This window comes from Gossypium hirsutum, chromosome A11, assembly GCF_007990345.1.
Source record: "Gossypium hirsutum isolate 1008001.06 chromosome A11, Gossypium_hirsutum_v2.1, whole genome shotgun sequence".
In the NCBI taxonomy this organism is placed as follows: domain Eukaryota; kingdom Viridiplantae; phylum Streptophyta; class Magnoliopsida; order Malvales; family Malvaceae; genus Gossypium; species Gossypium hirsutum.
This window is the reverse complement of record NC_053434.1, coordinates 17,105,014-17,128,758: the sequence shown is the minus strand read 5'-3', so window position 1 is coordinate 17,128,758 and position 23,745 is coordinate 17,105,014. Positions and strand designations below refer to the sequence as shown.

Genomic DNA, 23,745 nt, shown 5'->3' with positions numbered 1-23,745 from the left:
GGAATTCCAAACAATTTACGGCATGTTATAATGTCTTGCATAAGTACTAGTTCCAAATAGATTAATGGAATGGAATCCGCCTCATTGTCTCCATTCATATTTGTCTTTATGTATAGAGAGATTAGCCCATGCAATTCTACATGAGGTCAACAAAGGTTTTTTCTTAATAAAGGTGGGTGGATTTTTTTGCAAATGATTTAGTTTTATTTGCAGAGGTGATTAACTCTGTCTTTAACGAGTTTTTTTTAGTTTTTTTAGGTTGCATAGGGAATCATCAAAAAACATTGATAGTTTTCTCTAACAATGTTTCAATAAGATTAAAACATGAAATTAGCTATGATTGGGGTTTTCTGATGTAAATGATCTGCTAAACTATTTAGGCCCCAGTTTTACATCTAAAGGTCACAAACAGAGTTGCTCATGGACTAATTCGAGTTGGGCCTAACCATAATATTAAAACATTTTATACTTGCTCAAGTTTGACTCGACTCGAAATATTGGTTTAAAATTCTGTGCAAATTTGATTATATTTGTAAATGGCTAACCTAAGCACATTTTAAGTTTGCCTATATTAATTCTTTTTTTTTCTTAAATATTTGTTTATATTTATTTTAATTTAACATTTAATAATTTTATATGTTTTTATTTAGTATAATTTTATATATAATTATATTAATTTTTTTAATGTTTAAATTATATTAATATTATATGTTATTATAGATTTAATTGTTGTGTTATAAATTACATAATATAAAACATCACAAACTTTTAAAGAAAAAAAAAAGATCGAACTCGAGCCTTTAATGTTCAAGCTTGAGCCTGACCCATGTTTTAAATGGGTCTAATTTTTTTGCTCAAGCCCTTTTTCTAGGCTTAACATTTTTGTCCGAACCTTCCCAAATTTTATATGAGCCTTCGAGTCTAAGCAAATAGGTCTAGTCACAAAAGATAACTATGGGTATCTCATCAACCACTTGGAACAAAAGCTCTGAGGCTGTAAGTCTTGCTCCCAATCGTTGGCTGGCTGAATTACTCTTGTTAAGTCCATGCTTTCACCCATTCCCTCTTATTCCATGCAGACTGTCGTCATTCCTAAAAGTGTTTGGTAATAAGATTGATAAAACCGTTCGAAGCTTTATATGGGGATGCAACGAGGAGAAAAAGGGCATTAATTTGGTAAGGTGGGACAACATTTGCAAGCTAATAAAGGAGGGTGGATTGGGTATTTAAAAAGTGGAAGATTTCAATAAATCTTTCCTTATGAAGATTGGGTTTCAACAAGCACAAGACCATTTTTAGGTTCGAGTGTTGAAGTCGAAGTACAAGTGGAAAGGCTTGATTCCAACGAATTCGAGTGGTTCTAATTTTTCATGATTGTGGCAAGGAATTTGCAATGTATGGCAATTGGTCCGTGAGGGTTTTGTCTGGAATATAGTAGATGGGAACAATGTTGACTCTTGAAAGGATAAAAGGCTATTGAGTAGGGCACCTTTGGTTGAGTTATGCAATAAGAAAGAGCATATTTTGAACTGGTTTACATCAGTATCGTCAATGGTCACTGCTACGGGTGATTAGGATTGGTCTAAAATTAAACTTATGCTTCCTAATGAAATTATATATCGGATTATGGCAACTTTACCTCGCATGGGATGAGAAGAGACGATTCTCTGTAAAATCAGTGTAACACAGAAAGCATTTGGAAGTCTGGTTTATTATTTACAATATATACTTTTGTAAATTTATGTTATACATTATCACATTACTAGCAATTTTTGTTCGAAGGTCATCTGTAATGGACAGAACGACGACCATCATCAATGTGCAAAAAGAATCAGGCAATGCAAATTTCCGTACACTAACAAAACACCACTGCATCAGCATGTGAGTGACTTCATATCATAACATACATAATTGACCAATATCATTACAGAATTTTTATAAAAAAAAAAACCATTGAAGATGTTGATGTACCAGAAGAATCTTAGATCTGCTGTGGGTTGTACTTTAAAACTATTTTATCGCTACTTCAAACCATGTATGTTTTGAATATTTAGGATTTGTATTTTTAACTAAATTATTTCTTACCATCATATACCTTTCTACCATTTCATTTAACAATTTAAACCTTATAATTTATCCTTCACAACCAAAATAATATACATATTCAAGTGATCACACAACACCTATGTACATGCCACATTTACCCAAAAAAATACATCACCAAGTTGTGTTGGAGTCGGGAATGCTCTGGATGCTGAGCCGGGACATTTGACTTTACTAACCTATGCATGGAAACAACCATACGCTGAGTATGAATATACTCAGTAGTATTACCATAATTCAAATTATAATAGCAATAAAAAATTATAATTACCGAACATGTAACTATTCAATTTCTCAAATATCAATTCATTCTTAAACTTCATTAATTAATAATAACAATACAATTTTTAACTATTCTTCAATTTCCATCACATATCACATGTAACAATTTCAATCACTACATGAATATTAAATTCATGCCTTTCATTTCCAATCTTTATTTCAATTCATAATTCAACTTTCTCATTTGTTTCAATATTTCAATAATATAATCAATCAATTTATTTTAAATTTCTCATTTTAGATGTTTACACTATTAACAGACCCGGACTTTGACGGATACACGGATTCCAACCCAAACACACCAGTACGGCACATTATGCCTAAAACGGTACATAGTACCTGATCAGAATACGACACATAAAGTGCCTAAAACGACACACGAAGTGCCTGATACGGCACACGAGGTGCCTGAAATACGACACATAAAGTGTCTGATCAGTAAAGCCGGCAAGTCCCGTACACTTCTTGATCCTATGGCATGCCAATTATATCTGACTCAGCCCGACTAGTTAATAGGGTATTTCATATCACTTTTCAATTTCAATTTCAACTCAATTCAATACACTTTTCCATTTCAATCCACAAGCAATTCAATTTCAATACATATTCATCATTCAATTAAATTTGTATACAATTCAACAAATATACTTACCTTATAATTTACTTACCATATACATAAATTAAATTAAACATATAATGAATAAATAAATAATTTAAATTATAGTAATACAAACCCGAATTTTACGATTACTCCTCGATAACTTTCTCCTTCCCTTTTCGTGCCAATGATTCAGGTTCTTTGTTGGCTACGAAAATAATAGTAATTTACATTATTATTTACAGCATTAATTAAAATAAATAATTAAATTTCTAAACAATTCCTACCTTATTCCCAATTTAATCCAACTCACTTACTTTCCTAATCCAACTCACTCTCTTTTTCTATTCAAATTTTGTCTAAACTCATATTTAACTATAAAATTTCCAGCATATTTTCCTAATTTCGAAATTTCATTAATTTAGTCCCTACAACATAAAACTTATAGCCTAGTTTTCAATTTAATCCCTTGATGATTCTAACTTAGAATTCATTCAATTAAATCCCTAATTCCATAATTTGTCCAACATGAACCCTATTTGGAAATATGTGAACTCTTGAACTATCAACTTAATTTCATCAAAATCTTGTTTTAAAGCTTCTAAAACATCAAAATTAAATAGAAAGGACTTAAATGACTTACCAATCAAAGCTTTAAACCTTAAACTCTCAGTTTTTCCTTTTTCTTTTCTTTCCCCTTTTCTTCCTACTGTGTTTCGAATGTCTCTGTTTCTTTCTTTTCTTTGTTTCTTTTTATTTCATTCTTTTATTCTTTTATTTACTTTGTTTATTTAATTAACATATATTATAGTATATTTATTTTAAATATATATTAAATATTTAACCATATAGACACAAGTGTACACCATCAATACCATATGTCACCATTTATTTTATTTTTCACACAAAAATCTAATGATTTAAGTAAATTAGTTATTTTATTACAAGTGTACATATCTATTTATTACAAATGTACCAATATTTTTATGACAATTGTCATTATTCAATTTGTTTGTCAAAAAAAAATCTCATAAATTAATTATTTAATTAATAAATATCTTTAACTTAATATAAAAATAATAATAAATATCTAATTTAATATCAATTAAATATATTACATTTGTATACATACATATTATTACACATGTATATTTTTGTTACCATATAATTGTCTACTATTTAATTTATTTAATAATAATACCAATTAAATAATTATAACTTAATATGAAACCATAATAATAATAATAATTTAATATAAAACCATACTAATAATAAATAATAATAATAAAATCTTAGAATTTTTTTTTTAACACATATGCCGCCTCATCTTTTGCAATTGGCTCAATTGTCATTTTAGCCTTTCTACTTTCTATTATTTTACAATTGTCATACACGCGAGAAGATTATCAAGGCACCGATAACGGTATATATATGTTTTTGCACCTTGGAATCTTCATTTGTTGATGGTTTAACCATTAATGCATCCATGTTTGGACCATAGTTCAATGATCCTAAGCTGGGTTTATTCTTTTATGTATTATCTAGATGTTAATCATAGCAGGGATTGACACCACGGCCATTGCAATGACATGGATATTGTCCAACTTGATGAACAATAGGCACGCTTTGAACCGTGCTCAACAAGAGCTAGACCTCAAAATCGGTCTAGACAGATGGGCAGAAGACTCTGATATGGAGAAATTAAACTATCTCCAAGCCATTATTAAGGAAACATTTCGTCTGTATCCACCAGTGCCAATGTTAATCCCTCTTGTCCTCATGGAAGATTGTTGTGTCAGCGGCTACCACATTCCACAGGGCACTCGTTTATTTGTGAATGCCTGGAAGTTGCACCGAGACCCACGGGTTTGGTCGAAGCCCGAGGAGTTCGAGCCGGAAAGATTTCTCACGAGCCATCGAAATGTGGATGTTTTGGGACGGAACTTTGAGCTGACTCCATTTGGTTCTGGTGGACGATCATGCCCGGGAATTAATTGGACGTTGCAGGCTGTACATTTGACAATGGCTCGATTGCTTCAAGGGTTTGACTTAACTACACCCTTAGATGCTCCAGTTGATATGACTGAAGACCAAGGTGCAAGTGCAATCATGCCTAAAGCCACTCCTCTTGAACTTGTCCTCACACCTCGTCTTCCTCCTCATCTTTATCACCTCTAGATGCAGTACATGCTAATAAATAAATACAATATATAAAATCCTAAACCCTAAGATATGAAGAGAAAATAAATCGGAGCCGAGCAATCCATTGACTTGGTTTAGGTTCGGTTTTGCGGAAACAAATATTATTTGCTATGTAAATCCAACTTTTTCGTATATCTACTTATAACTATAATATAAACCTAATTTATGTGAAATAAATTTCTTATATAAATGTAAAATTTATCAATATTCAAATATTTATTTGCGAAATTAAAATTTTAAGGTAGAAAATATAAAAGAAATTAGATTATAAAATATAGATTAATATTTGATACATCGTCGGTATATAAATCTCATGCACTATTAGTTAATAATAAAATGACACATCACCCCGGTGTAAAATAAAAAAAAATATTAAAGGACTTAAAAATAAATTTAATTTAATTTATTTAATATAATTAAATATTAATTATAATTATAATTATTACTATGTATGAGAGAGTTTTTTTTTTACTCTCAGAAAAGTTTAAAATCATTCCATATCTCATTTATTTAAGGTTAAAGGGTTAAAAAAGTTCTTGATAAAAAAATAAAAAATTTAATTAAATCCTTATAAAATAAAAACATACTCAATTAAATTTTTAGTGACCCAAAAAATGTTAATTTAATCTAAATTACTACAAATTACTAAATTCAAGTACCTCGGTATATATTAATCACCTTGTAAAACTAATTTGGTCCATCTCTAATTTTCCAACTTCATCCCTTAAAGAAAATTTAATTATTATAGTTTGACACAATAAATTTAATATGATTTTTAAAATATTCTACTTTTAATATATGGGATAATTTTAAAATTATTATAACGTACACTAGAAGATGTAGATTAATTAATAAAAAATATTATATTTACTTGGACTATTTTTGAAATTACTTAGGTAAAAAAAAGTCTTAGAGTCTTTTATTTACTTAGATTATAATAATTTTAAAATTACTATAACCTCTTGCCACCAATTTTTGATCAAACGTAATTCTTTTAAAATCTTAGTTTTTTTTTCTAAAATTAAAACTAAATTAATAACATCGAAGACTAAACTCCACAAAATCATAATTTAAGTGACCTAATGAGTAATTGACACAATTACTAAAATAGACTTCAAAAGATAATACTCAATTAATTGGGTAAAAAAATTAAGAATCATCATCAATATTATTACATCAACTACCCAATGTAGTGTCAAACAATATACAGATCCGAATTAAAATCAACAATCTATTTTTGTTTATCAGGATATTTTCATTTTAGTCACCCAAGCTTTAAATTTTTAGCAGCGAACAATTGTATATGTCACATTATGTTTGCACTTTTATTTTGGTCACTCAACTTTTAGGTCGCTTTCATTTTAGTCACCCAACAACTATCTTTTTTAAGTATTGATTGGTACAAAAAATCAAGAATTAAAGTGAAAAGGTGATAGAAATTAAAATAATACACACAATTTATTTAATTGTACTTATATATCCTATTATTAAAAATTCTAAATTTGGGTTTTGAAATATAAATTTTTAAATATTAAGATTCAAAATTATTGTTAAAGTTGTGTAACCCAAATTCTAAGAGATTGCTTGCAAGTCAAGTTAAACAAAATATATTTTCTTTCTAGAAGATTTAGTAGTATAATATATTTAGCATTTATTAGCATAATATATTTTATATTGATTAGAATTAGGCTTTTTCAACCTATAAATAGATGTAATCGAAACTCCTCTTGTATTATTCGAATTTGAAATTAGTGAATTTTCTTCTCCTTTGCTCGTCGTGTTCTGTTTTTTCCTTTTTTCTTTACGATTCTTCTATATTGCCATTATCGATGTTCAATTTTCACAAACTGGTATCAGAGCTTTCTGAGTTGCTTATCTCGATCACGGTAATGACATCACTGAAGTATAAAATTCCATTGTTGGATCGCAACTCTAGATTCGCGTTGTGGTAGATAAAGATGCAGACAGATCTTGCGCAAATAGATTTGGATGATGCCCTGCTAGGGATATATAAGATGCCTTCGACGTTCATAGAGGAAGAAAAAAAGCGTAAAGATAAAAAAGCTTTGATGCAATTATATTTGCATTTTTCTAACGAATTTCTGCAGGATGTGATGAAGGAGAATATTGTCGTTGCATTATGGGCAAAACTACAACAGTTATACATGTCGAAAACCCTGACCAGTAAGTTACATATGAAGTAGCGTTTTTATGTTCATCGTTTGGAGGAAGTTGTGTCTATGCGCGAACACTTAATTGTGTTTAAAGAAATTTTCTTAGACCTAGAGGCCATAGAGGTTCAGTATGATAAAGAATATCTAGGGTTTATTCTACCTTATTTGTTACCCCCTGTCTTATTCAACCTTTAGAGACACGGTTTTGTATAATCGCGAATCTCTTACAGTTGATGAGGTTTATGCTTTTTTGACTTCGTATGACAAAGTGAAACATCTTATAATTGGATCTGACTTTTAAGGAGAGGGTCTCACTGTTCGTGGGAGACAAAAATGAAACACTGATAATAATAGTAGGGAGGACAAAGGATCGAAATCTCGTGGTAAATCTAAGGGTAAATCGAGATCTTCAAACAGAGGTAAAAACTATAACTTATGTAAGAAGAAATGGCACATTAAATCTGAGCGTTATAAGTTGTAGAACAAGATCAAAAGGTAGACTACGAATCAAAAGGGAAAACAACTAGAAGTGAAGCTGATATTGTAGAAGACTACAATGATGGTTAATTTCTAGTTGCTTCTACCAACAATTCTAGAGTGAACGAGAAGTAGATTTTTTATTCTGACAGCACCTTCCATATGAGCCCCAATCGGGATTGATTTACAACTTATAAAACAGTGTCTAAAGATGTTGTTTTTATGGGAAATAATGTTTTATATAAAATCACAGGTGTTGGCACAATCAAAATCAAGATGTTCAATGGAGTCAGTAGAACACTTAGTGGCATAAGACATGTACCATAATTGAAGAGGAATTTGATTTTGTTAAATACTTTTGATTCAAAATGACACAAATACACAGCTAAAAGTGGGGTTCTGAATATTAGCAAGAGTTCCCTCGTTGTGATGAAAGGGAAAAGAAAACTTGTCAAGTTATATATTTTGCAAGGTTCTACTGCTACTGATTATGCAACCGTCGCTTCCTCTTCCTTGTCAGATTATGATGTTACTAGACTTTGGCATATGCATTTAGTGCATATAAGTGAGAACGACATGGAAAAATAGATAAAAGAGAATTTCTTCATGGACAGGGAATTTGAAAACTCATGTTCTATGGGCACTATATTTTTAGGAAGCAAAAGAGAGTTCGATTCACCAAAGGATTCACCAAAGGAATCCATAACACAAAGTGAATGTTGGATTATATTCATTCTGATCTTTAGGGATCATTCAAAGTGCCTTCAGGAGGTGAAGCTAATTATATGCTAACACTTATTGATAATTTTTCCAGAAAAGTTCAAGTGTTTTTCCTAAAGTAGAAAAGCGATGTGTTTTTTGCATTCAAGTCTTGAAAAACTATGGTTAAGAAACAAATAGGAAAACAGATAAAACACCTCCGCTTATATAATGGCTTGGAGTTTTGTTCTAATGAGTTTAACAAATTGTGCAAATCAGAATAGATCGTGGACACTTGACAGTTCGTCATACTTCACAGTAAAACGGCGTTGCAGAATGAATGAACAGAATGATCATGGAGAATGTTTGGTGTATGCTATCAAATGCTAATTTACCAAAGTCGTTTTGGCCTGAAACAACCTCTATTGCATTCTTTTATTAACCGGTCTCTATTTATTGCCATTGAGAAAAAGACTCCACAAGAGGTATGGTTTGGTAACCTTGCTGATTATTCTTATTTAAAGATTTTTTAATGTTCTGTGTATGCTCATGCTAATAATGGAAAATTGGAATCAAGATCAATTAAATGTGTTTTTCTTGGTTATAAGGTTGGTGTAAATGGGTATAAGCTATGGTGTCTTGAAAATATAAAAGTTTTTATTAGCAAATATGTTATTTTTTTGTGAAACTACTATACTGCCTAACTTATCTCTTAAAGACTCTTTAAATAAAGAACAACAAAAGCAAGTGGAGCTGTAGATTGATCTAGTATTTACAACAGAGTTGACTCCTTAAGTTAGTATAGAAATTCAAAATAGAGTCGTTTGTTCATCACAATATCCTATTGCTAAAAACAAAACTAGAAAAGAAATTAAACCTCCAATGAGGTATGTCGAGGTTGATTTAGTTGCTTATGCTTTAAATGTGGCTGAAGATATAAATGCAAATCAAAAGTCATTAACTTATTTTGAGGCAGTTAGTTGTGAAGACTCAGAAAAGTGGATGTTTGCCATATAAAAAGAGATAGAATCACTCCAAAAGAATAGAACATGGAATCTTGTGAAGCTTTCTAAAAGTAAAAATGATGTTCATTGTAAATGGGTGTTCAAGAGGAAAGAAGGGACTCAAAGAGTTGAAGAACCCAAATATAAAGCAAGACTTATTGTAAAGGGTTATAGTCAGATTCTAATTGTGGACTTCACATATGTGTTTTCTCCAGTTGTGCATCACAGTTCGATTCGAGCCTTGCTTGTTATTGTGGCCATGTATGATTTAGAGCTCAAACAGTTAAATATAAAAATAATATTCTTGCATAGAGAACTTGAATACATTTGCATGCAATAATCAGAAGGCTTTATAGTCTCAGAAAAAAATGACTATGTTTTCTTGTTGAAAAAATCTTTTTATAGTTTGAAACAGTCACTAAGGCAGTGGTACAAGAGATTTGATTATTTTATAACTACTCATAATTTTAAAAGAAGTAGCTTTGACAGTTATGTTTATTTTAAAAAAACAGTGATGGTTCTTTTATGTATCTACTTCTCTATGTTGATGACATGTTGATAGCAGCAAAAAATAAAGGAAAGATAAGAAAGGTCAAAGCCTAGCTTAGTGAAGAATTTGAGATGAAGGATTTGGGGGCAGTAAGGAAGATACTTGGTATGGAGATTAGATTTGGGGGCAGTAAGGAAGATACTTGGTATGGAGATTCTCAAAGATAGAAAAATAAACAAAATTTTACCTAAGTCAGAAATGGTACATTAAGAAAGCTCTTTGAAGGTTCAATATGCAGAGTGCTAAGCTTGTTAGTACTCTTTTAACAGCCCATTTCAAACTTTTATCTACTTTGTCTCCACAATCAGATGATGGGATTGACTACATGTCACATGTTCCATATTCTAGTGTAGTGGGATCTCTTATGTATATTATGGTTTATTTACATCCAGATTTATCATATGCAATCAGTGCAGTTAGAAAATACATGGCGAATCCTAGTAAAGAAGACTAGAAAACAATTTAGTGGATTTTGAGATACTTACAAGCTACTATTGATGTTTGCTTACCGTTTGGAAGAAATAGAGATAGAGTCATTTGGTATATTGATATTGATTTAGCTGGAAACCTTAATAAAAGAAGATTTCTCACAAGTTATGTCTTTACAATTGGGGGTTGTGCAATTAGTTGAAAAGCCACTTTGCAAACTACTGTCGTTTTGTCTACCACTGAAGCTGAGTACATTACGATTACTAAGGCTTGTAAAGAAGCTATTTGGTTAAAGGAGCTCTTTAGTGAACTCAACGAAGACCTTCAAATCAGTACAATATTTTGTGACAGTAAAAGTGTCATTTTCCTTACAAATGATCAAATGTTTCATAAGAGAACAAAACACATTGATGTTTGGTATTATTTTGTTCGTGATATTATTGCTCGTAGTGATATTGTTGTAAGCAAAATTAGTAGTCATGAAAATCCTGAAGATATGATGACTATGTCACTTCCTATAACCGAGTAATACTCAAACTTGGTTGATGTTCATTGTTGAAGATAAACCATTTAGGGTTTTCATGGAATAGGTGAAGAACTTGTTTGTTGAGAATTCATGTTAAGGTAGAGATTGTTAGAGTTGTATGACAGAAATTCTAAGAGATTGCTTGCAAGTCAAGTTAAATAAAATATATTTTCTTCTAAAAGATTTAGTGGTATAATATATTTAGTATTTATTTGTATAATATATTTTACATTGATTAGAATTAGGCTTTTTCGACCTATAAATAGATGTAGTCGAAACTTCTCTTGTATCATTTGAATTCAACATTAGTGAGTTTTCTTCTCCTCTGCTAGTCTGTTCATCCGGGAAGTAAAATGTAAAATGATTTGAAACAAATGTAAGAGTGGCCAGGAATGAAACATGATATTTCTGATTTTGTATCTAAATGTTTAATATGTCAGCAAGTTAAAGCTGAACATCAAGTACCTTCAGGATTGTTACAACCAGTGATGATATTGGAGTGGAAATGAGATAAAGTTACTATGGATTTTGTATCAGGGCTACCTTTATCTCCAAAAAAGAAAGATGTTATTTGGATTATCGTTTATCATTTGACGAAGCCTGCACAATTTATTCAAGTACGTACAGATTTCTCACTTGACAGATTAGCGCAATTATATGTTTAGGAGATTGTCAGGTTGCACGGAGTTCCAGTCTCTATTATTTCGGATAGAGATCCGCAGTTTACATTGGGATTCTGAAAAAAGTTACAGAAAGCTCTGGGTATGCGATTGCATTTTAGAACTGCATTTTATATGGTCAGTCCGAGCGTGTGATCCAGATTCTTGAATATATGTTGTGGTATTGTGTTTTAGAGCTCGAAGGCAATTGGGAAAAATATTTGCCATTAGTCAAATTCACATATAATAATAGTTTTCAGTCAAGTATAAAAATGGCACCGTATGAGGCTCTGTATGGTCGCAAATTCTGAACTTCATTATATTGGACTGAGCTCAGTGAGAAAAAGATGCATGGGGTTGATTTGATTCGCGAGACTAAGGAAAAAGTGAAAGTGATTTGAGATAGCTTAAAAGCAGCTTCGGATCGTCAGAAATCTTATGCAGATCTTAAACGTAAAGATATAGAGTTTCAATTTGGTGACAATATTTTTGAAAGTTTTGCCCTAGAAGAAAGTTCTTCGAATTGGTCATAAAGGAAAGTTGAGTCCACGATTTATTTGGCTGTATAAGATTATTGAAAGAATTGGACTTGTTGCGTATCGATTAGCTTTATTGTCAGAACTAGAAAAGATTCACAATATCTTTCACGTATCTATGTTATGACGGTACCGATCTGACCCTTGACATATTATCTCCCCGACGGATGTCAAGATTCAGCCTAACATGACATATAGTGAAGAACCGATCCAAATTCTGGCATGAAAGGTGAAAGAATTGAGAAATAAAAATGTAGCTTTAGTAAAGGTTCTCTGGCAACGACACAGAATAAAATAAGCTCCTTGAGAACCCAAAGAAATTATGAGAAAGCAATATTCAAACCTCTTTACTGGTAAGATTTTCGAGAAAAAAAAATTCCTTTAGGGGGAAGAGTTGTAACAGCCCGTTTTTAGTGAAATCAGAATAGTAGCTTTAGGACTATAAATCCAAAGTCAGAGAAAAATTCATTTTATTATTATATGGTCTATTGTATGATAGAAATACAGTATAAAAATTTTGTTAAGAAATTTTACTATTTATATACCTAATTTGATGAAAATGACTAAATTGCATTAAGTGCAAAAGTTGAGTTCTAATAGCTAAAGGTATTAAATAGCTATATAATTTGAAATTGGAGGTCCTTATATGGTAAATATACCATTAAAATGCTTAGTGGTTAAACATGACTATTCATCATTGAAATTTAGTGAATTATTAAGGGTAATTTTGGAAAATAATAATTTAAGTGATAAATAAATAAAAAAAACAAACTATTATCATTTTCATCATCATCCATCGGAAAAAAAACCCTAGTCATGGAAGTTTAAGTTTTAGCAAACTTATTTTGCTCAATTAGGTATGTATTCTTGTCTCGTTTTTTATGATTTCTATATTTTCGAGATCGTAGTAGCTTAATCTAACTAACTTGGGAATTAATTTGCAAAATCGTTAAAGTATTAAGGTTTTTCCATTAATGAGTATACTTGAATTATGAAGTTTTATTATAGAAAATGAAAGGTTATTGTTAGATAAACAACTTTTGTAAAGAGAATTTTAATGAAATTATCAATTAGAGACTAAATTGAAAAGATGATAAATTTGTGGTAAAATTGTAAATTTTATGAAATTATGTGGGTTGCTATTAATAGGCATAAATCAATGACTTTTCTTTTACAGTTCACAACAGCATCGTGCAATGTTAACTAGTCCATCCCCAGAATTATATCAAATTCATCGAAAGGTAAAAGCATCAGATCAGCAGGAAAACAAATATCTCGAATCATTAACGGACAATTCTTGCAGACTTTATCAACCAAGACACTTTTGCCTAAGGGGTTCGATACTCTAATTACGAATTTAGTAGACTCTACAGGCAAAGTCTTACTGTGCACTAAATTCATACAAATATAAGAATGTGTTGATCCAGGGTCTATCAATGTAATCACAGAAGTATCATAGAGTAAAAGTACCAGTAATAACGTCTGGAGACGAGGCTTCCTCACGAGCTCGGATAGCATAGGCTCTGACAGGTGCTCTGGCCTCAGATCTAACAATAGTATCCCTAGTAGCTCTTTGATCACCACTTGTATTTCTCGTGTTTCTGGAAGGTCTACCTCTAGATGAGGTGTTACTCTGTCTCGGATTCTGTACATTCTCTTGCTCAGTGGGTTCAGAACAATATCTTATAAAATGATCCAGGGATCTACATCGAAAACAGGCTCGGTCATTTAATCTACAATTTCTCCAATGTCTTTTACCACAATGTTTACACTTAGGTTTATCAGATCGGATATTTCCAACACTTGCAACAGAAGTAACAGGGGCTCTGGTGTTCGAATATGATCTAGCTCAATCTCGGTCTGAATGTCCCACATTAGTATTTGAACAGTTCTGACCATCTCAGAATTTCTTTGGTCCAGACTGAAATGATTTACTCGAAGATCTCTTTCTAGCATCTCTAGCTTCAGAATCAGCTTTTCTTTTCTCTTTGCTTAATTCTTCAGCTTTACATGATCGTTCAACGAGCACTACCATTTCTTTAATCTCTAAAATCCCTACTAGAAGATGGATATCTTCATTTAGTCCATCTTCAAATCTTTTGCACATTATTGCTTCATTTGATACACATTCCCAAGCATATTGGCTCAATCTCACAAATTCTCGTTCGTACTCACTAACGGACATACAACCTTATTTAAGCACAAGAAACTCTTTACGTTTCTGATCAATAAATCTCTGACTAATGTATTTCTTCCAAAATTCAGCTTGGAAGAAATCCCAGGTAACTCGTTCGCTCGGAACCACAGATATTAAAGTTTTACACCAATGATACGTCGTATCTCTCAGAAGTGAAACGGCACATTTAACACATTTTTCTGGATTCAAAGACATTTCATCAAATACCCGTATTATATTTTCTAACCAGAATTCGGCTCTTTCAACATCATCATTTGTTGTAGCTCGAAATTCTTTAGCCTCATACTTTCTAATCTTATCAACCGGTGGTCTATTTAGCTGAACCGAATTCACAGAAGTCACGACAGGAATCTGAGAAGGATTAACCGGGGGTGGAGGTTATTGTACAGTCGGATTGGTTCTAATGTATTGGGTGAACCATTCATTCATCATCTAATAGAAGGCTTGCTTAGCCTCACTATCACGGCTACTCATAGCCGGTCGTGAATCATCTTGCACCGCCCCTTGTGTGGGAGCAGGCGCATTGCTTTCAATATCGTCAGCTACAGCTCTATCGAGATCCATTTACTATATAAAAGCACATTTCAAAGTCAGAAGTCATCACACTATCACAAATTCAAATATATGGCATGTATAGCTAGACTCATATACACTATGGTAGTCTTAAAACCGACTAAACCATAACTCTGATACCAATAAAATGTAACACCCCTATCTCGTAACCGTCACCGGAATAGGAAAGGGGAGTCACCTTACATACAGAGTATTTCGGAGTAACACAGATTCACAAATATCATATAATATCAATACATAAATATTCATCCACAATTCATCCATTAAGATGGTCTACGAAACCTAAAACGTACATTTAGGGAGGGTCAGAACTAAACCGAACCCTTTCAGAAATTTCATCACTTAATCAATATTTTCAAATGTGACCAAGCCACACGCCCGTATGACTAGGCCGTGTGACTCACACAGGCACAAGACACGCCCATGTGGTCCAATCGTGCCAAAAAGAGGTCCTATACTAACTTTTTAACAAGGCCAAAAGACACGGTCGTGTGCTATGACCGTGTAAAATTTAGTTAGCTACTGACTTTCTCACACTGCCACAAGGCACGCCTACGTTCCCTGGCCGTGTGGCACAATGCAGGCTTGGTTTAAGCCAATTTGCCACCCCATATGGTTCCAATCCTACAAACATTAATATGCAACAAGTATACCAACATTTCCAACCAATTCAATGCTCTAATATGACCAAAACACATTAGAACATAGCACATTTCAAAACATGCATCAAAACTATGCACAAAACTTAACTTTTGCTAGCCAATTGACATGGCATAACATATATACAATTCAAAACTTAATACATAGACATTCTAGCCTATACATGCCATATTTAGCAATATTAACACTTTCAAAGGTACTAAAAAGAGCTTGATAGTGTGGTGACAATCCTCGACTATCCTGAGCCTTCAGTAGCTACAATAACTGTAAAACAGGCAGAAATCACACAGAGTAAGCTACGAAGAGCTTAGTAAGTCAAATACAAATTCCCAACTATTATAACATAAAAATAATAGTAAATGGCCAGATTTCACAACCGTCTCATAGAATAATTCCTTACTTCACAGAAACATAGTCTTTTCTATTCAGAAATCTAGTACGATACAAACGTACCTTTATGAATTCTACATTTCATATCTCATACTTTATCAACAATCCAGAAACGAAATAAATATTCACAGACAAGTATAATGCCGACGTCCCAGACGTGGTCTTACATGTAATTCAGTATAGATGCCTCTATCCTAGACAAGGTCTTATACGAAAACAGATACGATGTCGATGTCCTAGATATGGTCTTACACTTAAATTTCAAATCGATGCCTGTGTCCCAGACACGGTCTTACACGATAATTCAGATCAATACCAACGTTCTTTTATCAGGCTCTCAAGACCGTCCAATACAGATAACAGTTTATAAACACAAAATTTAATCAACTTAACACATAAGTGTAGTTTGACTTACATCGTACGGATTTTGGATGAAAATGAGTCGACTATTCGACTACCTTGGACTTCCCTCGATCTAAGTCCGATTTTATTTGTTCTTGATCTAATACAATACAAATTCAACCATTTAATCATTCATTTCATTCAATTTAATCTATATACACATATTTAGGGCACTTTACATTTTAGCCCTTACATTTTCACACTTTGACAATTTAGTCCATTTTTCACAAAATCACCAATATGTAAAATTTCTTTGCAACAAGGGCTAGTCGAATTTTCATGGCTTTTATATAAGCCCATACAACATGTTAAATTCACAAATTAGTCCTTCAAAACCTCATTTTCACAAATTAGCCCAAATAGCTCATTTCATTAAAAATTCAAGAACAAAACATGATAATCTAACATATATATTTCATAATCCATATAAGAGCACTACAAAGCTCATATAATCATTAATGGCACATTTTATAATCTTCAACAAAAACAGAAATTTAGACATGGGTTTTGAAGAACACAAAGCAACGATTATAGAAATGTAGAAATTATCAAAAACCGAGCAAAAACACATACCTAATTGATGCTTGCAAGTGTCGAAACCCTAAAGCTCTATTCCTTCCTATTTTCTTTTGATTTTCGGCAAGAATGCATGAAGAAATGGCTTATTTGATGCACTTAATTTACTTTAATTCATTTAATACACCATTTACCATTTTGCCCTTCATTAATAAATCATTAAAACTTACCTAACATGTCCATAATTTTCCACCATTAACATAAATGGTAAATTTGACATGCAAGGACCCATATTTTAGAAGCCAATCCAAATAGGTGCTTTAACATCTAGCACTCAACTTTTACACTTTTCGCGATTTAATCTTTTTTCATAATTAAGCACAAAAATAGACAATTTAAATCACAAAAATTTCACAAATGCAAATTCTCATATCATAGACACAGAAAATAATATTAAAATATTTTTTAGACTCGGATTTGTGGTCCCGAAACCACTATTTCGACTAGGGTCAAAACCGGACTGTTACATTGCATGTGTTGCGGACACACCACAGCTCTAATGAGCTTCCCGTTATCTAGCTTGTATGAGCTTCTCGTTATACAGCTCACATTAGCTTTTCGTTATTCAGCTCGGAGGAGTTTCCTGTTTATAGCTCGTATGAGCATATATGAATATGACTTGACGGATTACAGTTCAGTACACCCTGTGTGTACCACCCATGTATCCAACGATATTCTAAATGGTTCAATGAGCACAATTCTGTTATGAAATTATATGATATTCAATATGAACTATTATCGGTATATACATGAAATTCATGAAATGTGATTACTTGATAAATTCATCCATGTGTGTTGGATCTTATATGTGATTTACGTGGCTAACATTTTGAGAATATGTGTTTAGGCTTTTGGCCAAATTGGTTTGGATATGTTTGTATGCTTACCTTAAATGTAATTAAATGGTAAGTTAAATTCTGTATTATACGAACTAACTAAACTTAAATGCTTACTCATTGTTATTTTCCATGTTTTATAGTAATTCAGAAGCTTGTTCGGGTTGGAAGCTGGTCGAAGCTATTTCACACTATCCATTAGCTCTTTTGGTACTTTTAATAAATCAATATCGGATATAATAGCATGAATAGGTTATTTTGGTCAATGTTGGTATATAAATGTTTTGTTGAGACAAGTCATTTGAATGGCTTGTGTTGGCATATTTTAATGTATATATATAAGTGACTTATCATGTTTAATGTTTGAGTGATATGGTAGAATGAAAGAAAGTAAAATGTAGTTTGAATATGCATACATGAATTTGGTCATCTAGGTAACTTGAGATACTTGGTTGACATCAGGGGCGGAGCCAGGGGGCTGGCATCGGCCCCGGCCCCCCCTAAAATGTAAAATTATTATGTTGGCCCTTAAACTTTTTTAAAAATTTTAAATTAGTAAAGGTAAAATTACACTTTGGCCCCCCTAAAATTATAAAAATTCAATTTAATCCTTTACAAATTATAAAGTTATAAACTATAAAAAATTAAAATTTCATCCGGCCCCCCTAAAAAATTTTTTTGGCTTCGCCCCTGGTTGACATGTTCTTAAATTGTTATTTGAGGTGCCTAAGGGCATATTGGTTGTATGTGGTAATATTTCATGTTTAAGACATGATTTTGGCTTGTTTTGAATGCTTTGTTATGTTTTGTTGATGGGCAAAATTGTTGTGTTTAGGTAGGTACCAAATTGGGTGAGAAATGTGGCTTGAAAATTATCTATTTTTGTCCACACGGGCAGAGACACGGGCATGTGTCTTGGCCGTATGTCACACAGGCCAAGTGACACGGTCGTGTCTCCCCTATATTTTTTAATTGCGTAAATTAGTATGCTCAACACGGCCTAGCACACGGGCGTGTGACCCAAGTTAGAGAGTTACACGGGTATGGACACGGGCTGGGACATGTCCGTGCCCCTATTTTGAATGCCCACACGGCCTGGCCACACGGGCGTATGTCCCTTGCATCTTTAAAATATTTTCATGTTCTCAGAAAAATTCTTTGAGTACCCGATCTAGTCCCTACTTGCTTCTAATGTGTATTTTGGGCCCCGAGTGCTAATATAAGGGACAATATGTTTGATTTCGATTCATTTTTGATATGAATGATATATTATATAAAATGTCTGATTAATTGATCTGTAAACTCTCGTAATATTTCGTAACCCTGTTTCGGCAACAGATTCGAGTTAGGGGTGTTATATAAAATACAATTTTAAATTTTAAAATGAGATTAAATTAATTAATTATAATATTATAGTAACAAATCAGTTTATATTTTCAATAGATAAAAATTTCAAAATTTTATTTAATTTATTTTGATGTTTTGAAATTTTGATGATTCTTGTGTATTATTTTAGTTCAATCGCTCTTACTTTAATCCTTGATTTTATGTACCCTAATCATTACTTAAAAAAATATTTTTGGGTGACCAAAATGAAAAAAAATTAAAAGTTGAGTAACCAAAATAAAAATATAAACATGATGTGATGTGTATAGTTAATCATCATTAAAAATTTATTACTTGAGTGACTAAAACGAAAACACTTTAGAAATTAAATGATAAAATTTTATAAATTTTATTTTAAAGGACGAAAATAAAAATAGCCTACAAATTGAATGAACAATTACCCTAAAAAGTTATCCTTAATTGAATATTATAATATTATATGGTGTTTAGTGTCAAATGAAAAAAAAAAAACCGATGTTGGTGTTAGCATTTTGCTCCTCTGTCAGAAGATTTGTCCCATCACAATACCACAATGCTTTTCTCCCTATTTAAACCCTTGTTTCAAACTTATAATATATAATTATTATGGTTTTCATGCTTGGTGTTTGATTTATTACTTCTCTTTTAATTAAATTATAGTGTGAAATTTAAAGATTATAACTTTTTTTCTCTTTATATATTTAAAATTTATATTTATATTTTTAAAAATTTAGATTATAACTTTTAATTAAATTATATAATTTTTTTTTAAATTTAAAAATTTAGGTTATTTGTAATATTGTTAAAATATCTTTTGTATCGGTCTAATATTTTGAAAAATAAAACAAAATTAATATCTATGTAACAAAAAAATTTATTATTACAATAGACTTGAATTTAATAAAGAATTTTAACTATGCTAATAATTTTTAAAATTTTATATTTATTATTTTAATTAGAATTAAGTATTTAAAATTAATTACTGATATTATAAAAATTAAAATATTAAATTATATTAAAATTAAAATGTGTATAGATTAAATCTTAAATTAGAATAAAATATAAAAATCAAATTAAAATTTAATATTTTTATAATTTAAAAAATAAAGGGTTTAAATTTACTCATAACATTTTCATGTAAAAAAAAAGAAAAAGAAAAGAAAGACAAGTGTGAAAAGCTTAGTGCCTTAGTTGTAGAGATTCCCACTCTCACAAAGCTTGTCATTTGCTCTGCTCCTTCATCGACATTGCCACGTGGCCTTCATGCGACCACTTCCTCCACTTTCGCTGTAGACCGGCCCGACGTGTGGCAGCGTACGTTCCCCATGCCTTTTTAAACCCAACCCGCTTTTAAGCATAACACGTGCCGCTGTTTCTATCGAGAGATCTCTCACCACGTGTATCATATGACCCACATCCCTCCCAAAAGCTGAGAAACGCAACAACTTGACATCCTTCAGCCACGTGTCTTCATAATCGATTAAGTAACGCGGGGAAAACAGGTCCTACCCTCACGAGATTTTACACGTTTCGTATTCCCCAGAAGCCGCGACGTAGTTTTCCGATTCCTGGGGATTCGTAAAGTGAATGAGACGGTCGAGATCCTCGGGACAGCGAGGTCTCCCCCACGTGGCAGTATCTGCCAGAGTGTCAGAAAGCTTCCCCTGTTTTGTTTCATCAACTCACACCACCAAGCCAAAAACGTGGCGTGTCCCTCACCTCCTCAAGCACTTGGAACACGTGTCATCCTGATCTTAATTATAACTAAACCAGCGATTTCCCGCTAAATTTAACTTTGTTGGGGGATAAAAAGGGAAGCCAATGAGGATTTTAATTTGAGGCCCTTGAGGACGTTTAAAAAAATTAGTGCTAATCCGGCCTTAATGCTACTTAACCCTCCCGTTAAATATGTTAACAAAAAGAATCTCTTACGTGTCAACACCAACCGATTTTCTCCTCTTCTCCCAGCTCGACACGTGGCCTTTCCTCTCCTCTTCTCTTCCTCTTCCGCTACGCTTTTCTCTCCCCTCAAAATCTGAATCCAAACAGTCTACAAAAGCAAGTACCCGTACAAAAGACAGTACATTTTTTATTGTTTCTTTATTAGTAACATGAGGTTTTAGCCGGAAGACGGTGCTTTTGAGCTCTTTTTTTTTTCTTTTGAAATGGAAAATAACAGTGGGATTATGAGGTTAAGAGAGGACGAGATTGAGCTGGAGCTGAGATTATCAATCGGAGGAAGCTTAGGAAAAGCCGAAAAATTAAAGCCCATTAAGAAAGAAACAAAACCCAATGATGTGCCGGTTGTAGATCTCGGGGAAAGCTTGGTTTTTGATCCACAAATGAAACGGAAGATTCAAGCTTTAAGGAGACAAGAAGCGAAGAAGAAACGAGAAGAGAAGCAGCAGAAAAGAGGGACAACAATACCATCAAGATCCCGCGACGATGTAACAGAGGAAAGAGAATGTAAGAAGAACAAAGCTGAAGAATTTTTTGGTGGCGTAAATCTTAATCCGAGCACCGAACTAAATAATCCGCCGGCGTACCCAGTTTTTCCGGTGCGGGTCCCGTGTCCCTACCCTAATCTCCTGTTTGTGCCACTCGCCAATGGCTTCCCCTATCCTTGCGTAAATTCGGTGCCTTGTTGGGGTGAGAAGGGCATGGCGATGAATGGAGGGTTTCAGACGGGTCGTGTGCATCATGGAAATAATGGATATGATTCTGAGCAGTATAGCAGCAAAGATGAAAGGAATAGGAAAACTGGATCAAACGAGTCTCCCATGTATAGTTCCTCTGTGGTTTCGGATCTTCAAAGCTCTTCTAATCAAGGTAACATATACTTGCAAGTTTTCCTTTTTGTCTTGTACCACTAATTCTCTTTCATATATCAATCCTGCAAATTCATGCAAGTTTTGAAGAGTCATGAAAATACAGTAGAATTGTTTGATGTGGCTCCCTAGAATGGAAATCGTAGCTTGCATCACCCATTTTCTTTTATCAATCTGATTCATATTTCTATTAAAACCTTACAAGTTAGGGTCTAGTAATTAATGTATGTAAATAAGGGTTCGCTTGCTTGATTTTGATTTCAGAAATGTGTTTTTTGAATAATGTATTGATTAATTGAACAATAATGAAACTCGGGTTTCGAATAAATGTAAATTGCTTCTCTCAGCTTGCTTTTTCGTGTTAATTACATTTGATACTCTGTCGTCTAAATATCGATTTCCTTGTGTTATTTAGGTGGTCGAAGTAGTGAATCAGGGACCAACACAAGTCCTTGTCAACCGGCCGAACATACTCAAATAAATTGTTCTGCTGGAAGCAATCAAAAGGGGAGGTCCGAACAAAGTTGTACCTCCCACCAAAACGACTCCGCCCAAAGCATGGACAAATGTAGCAAAGGCGGCATCGAAAAGACGCCATCTGTGGAATCCACTTCATTGAACCTTAAGAAAGCTCCACCCAAACCCGAAATTAAAACCAGCAATTCAATCAAAGATACCAACAAGGGGGAGATGGGAAAACCTCCCAAGCCTCCAGCTCCTCCTATTCACGACTGCATCGTTTCCCTTCGTAGCATGCCTTGCGTTTCGACGACGGGCAATGGCCCCGATGGCAAAACCATAAACGGTTTTCTGTACAGATTTACGAAATCAGAGGTGAGCATCATTTGTGTGTGCCATGGAAACTCATTCTCACCGGCCGAGTTTGTGCAGCATGCTGGAGGTAGTGATGTATCGCATCCTCTGAGACACATTACCGTGATTCATCCCGCTGTACAACAAATGTAGCCATGTCTAATTCTTTGTCTGCTCTCTCTAGTGTTTTTTTTTTTCTTCTTTTTAACTTTTTTAGAGCTTGGGAGTTGCAGAGAAAGTCCAATAGCCAGGGCTGAAAATTATGGGTGTATACTTGTGAATGAGCTTTTTCTCCCGAAGCTGAATGGACGAGACTCGTTGTTTCCTTTACTTGCGAAAGGGTTTAACTCCAATTATTAACTGATAAGAATATTTTAGGTCATTTGTTTAACTGGTTTCTTTTATATATTTTACTAATCGTTACGTGGTATGCTTAATCGCTTGCTTAGATTTTTTTCCTAAGGTTTTTTTTTTTGGTCTTTGAAGAGGTTTCATGTTTGGAATGTGCTGATAACGGAAGTTTTCTTAAATTTGTCGAATACCATTGAATCAAATGTGTTTGAACAAAAGCATTTAAAATAATTACAATGAAACGAATAAAAAATATCAAAATAGAATTTTGGTTGAAACAAGTTTGTACCTAGTTAATATGTGATATTAAAATTTTATTAGTAGTATAAGTATAATTTTTTAATTGAATTGGTATCTGATTAACTCTTGATGCTAACTCAATTAAAGATTTTATTAATTTATATATTATATAAAATAACTCTTTTTAGAGCCATCAGAATAACTATGGGTAAAAATGTCATTTTAATTTAAAATAAAAATAAAAATTTAAAATTTTAATTAATTCATTTTAAATG

At 32.6% G+C, this 23,745-nt stretch overlaps 2 protein-coding genes across 2 annotated transcripts; both read left to right on the top strand.

Annotated features, from left to right (window-relative positions):
• Positions 1-954: 954 nt before the first annotated feature.
• On the top strand, positions 955-5,161 carry LOC107923455 (xanthotoxin 5-hydroxylase CYP82C4-like). Its single transcript, XM_016853653.2, has 2 exons — positions 955-1,176; positions 4,529-5,161. The coding sequence occupies exons 1-2, from the start codon at positions 955-957 to the stop codon at positions 5,159-5,161; spliced, it is 855 nt and encodes a 284-aa protein (XP_016709142.2).
• Positions 5,162-21,061: 15,900 nt separating this feature from the next.
• LOC107912549 (uncharacterized) lies at positions 21,062-23,316 on the top strand. Its single transcript, XM_016840768.2, has 2 exons — positions 21,062-22,067; positions 22,482-23,316. The coding sequence occupies exons 1-2, from the start codon at positions 21,404-21,406 to the stop codon at positions 23,030-23,032; spliced, it is 1,215 nt and encodes a 404-aa protein (XP_016696257.2). The 5' UTR covers positions 21,062-21,403; the 3' UTR covers positions 23,033-23,316.
• The last annotated feature ends 429 nt before the right edge of the window (positions 23,317-23,745 follow it).

Coding starts and splice junctions, on each gene's coding strand:
- LOC107923455 (XM_016853653.2), top strand. CDS start 955: ATGGGTATCTCATCAACCACTTGGAACAAAAGCTCTGAGGCTGTAAGT. Junction 1,177..4,528: donor AGAAAAAGGGCATTAATTTG/GTAAGGTGGGAC, acceptor TGTATTATCTAG/ATGTTAATCATAGCAGGGAT.
- LOC107912549 (XM_016840768.2), top strand. CDS start 21,404: ATGGAAAATAACAGTGGGATTATGAGGTTAAGAGAGGACGAGATTGAG. Junction 22,068..22,481: donor TCAAAGCTCTTCTAATCAAG/GTAACATATACT, acceptor TGTGTTATTTAG/GTGGTCGAAGTAGTGAATCA.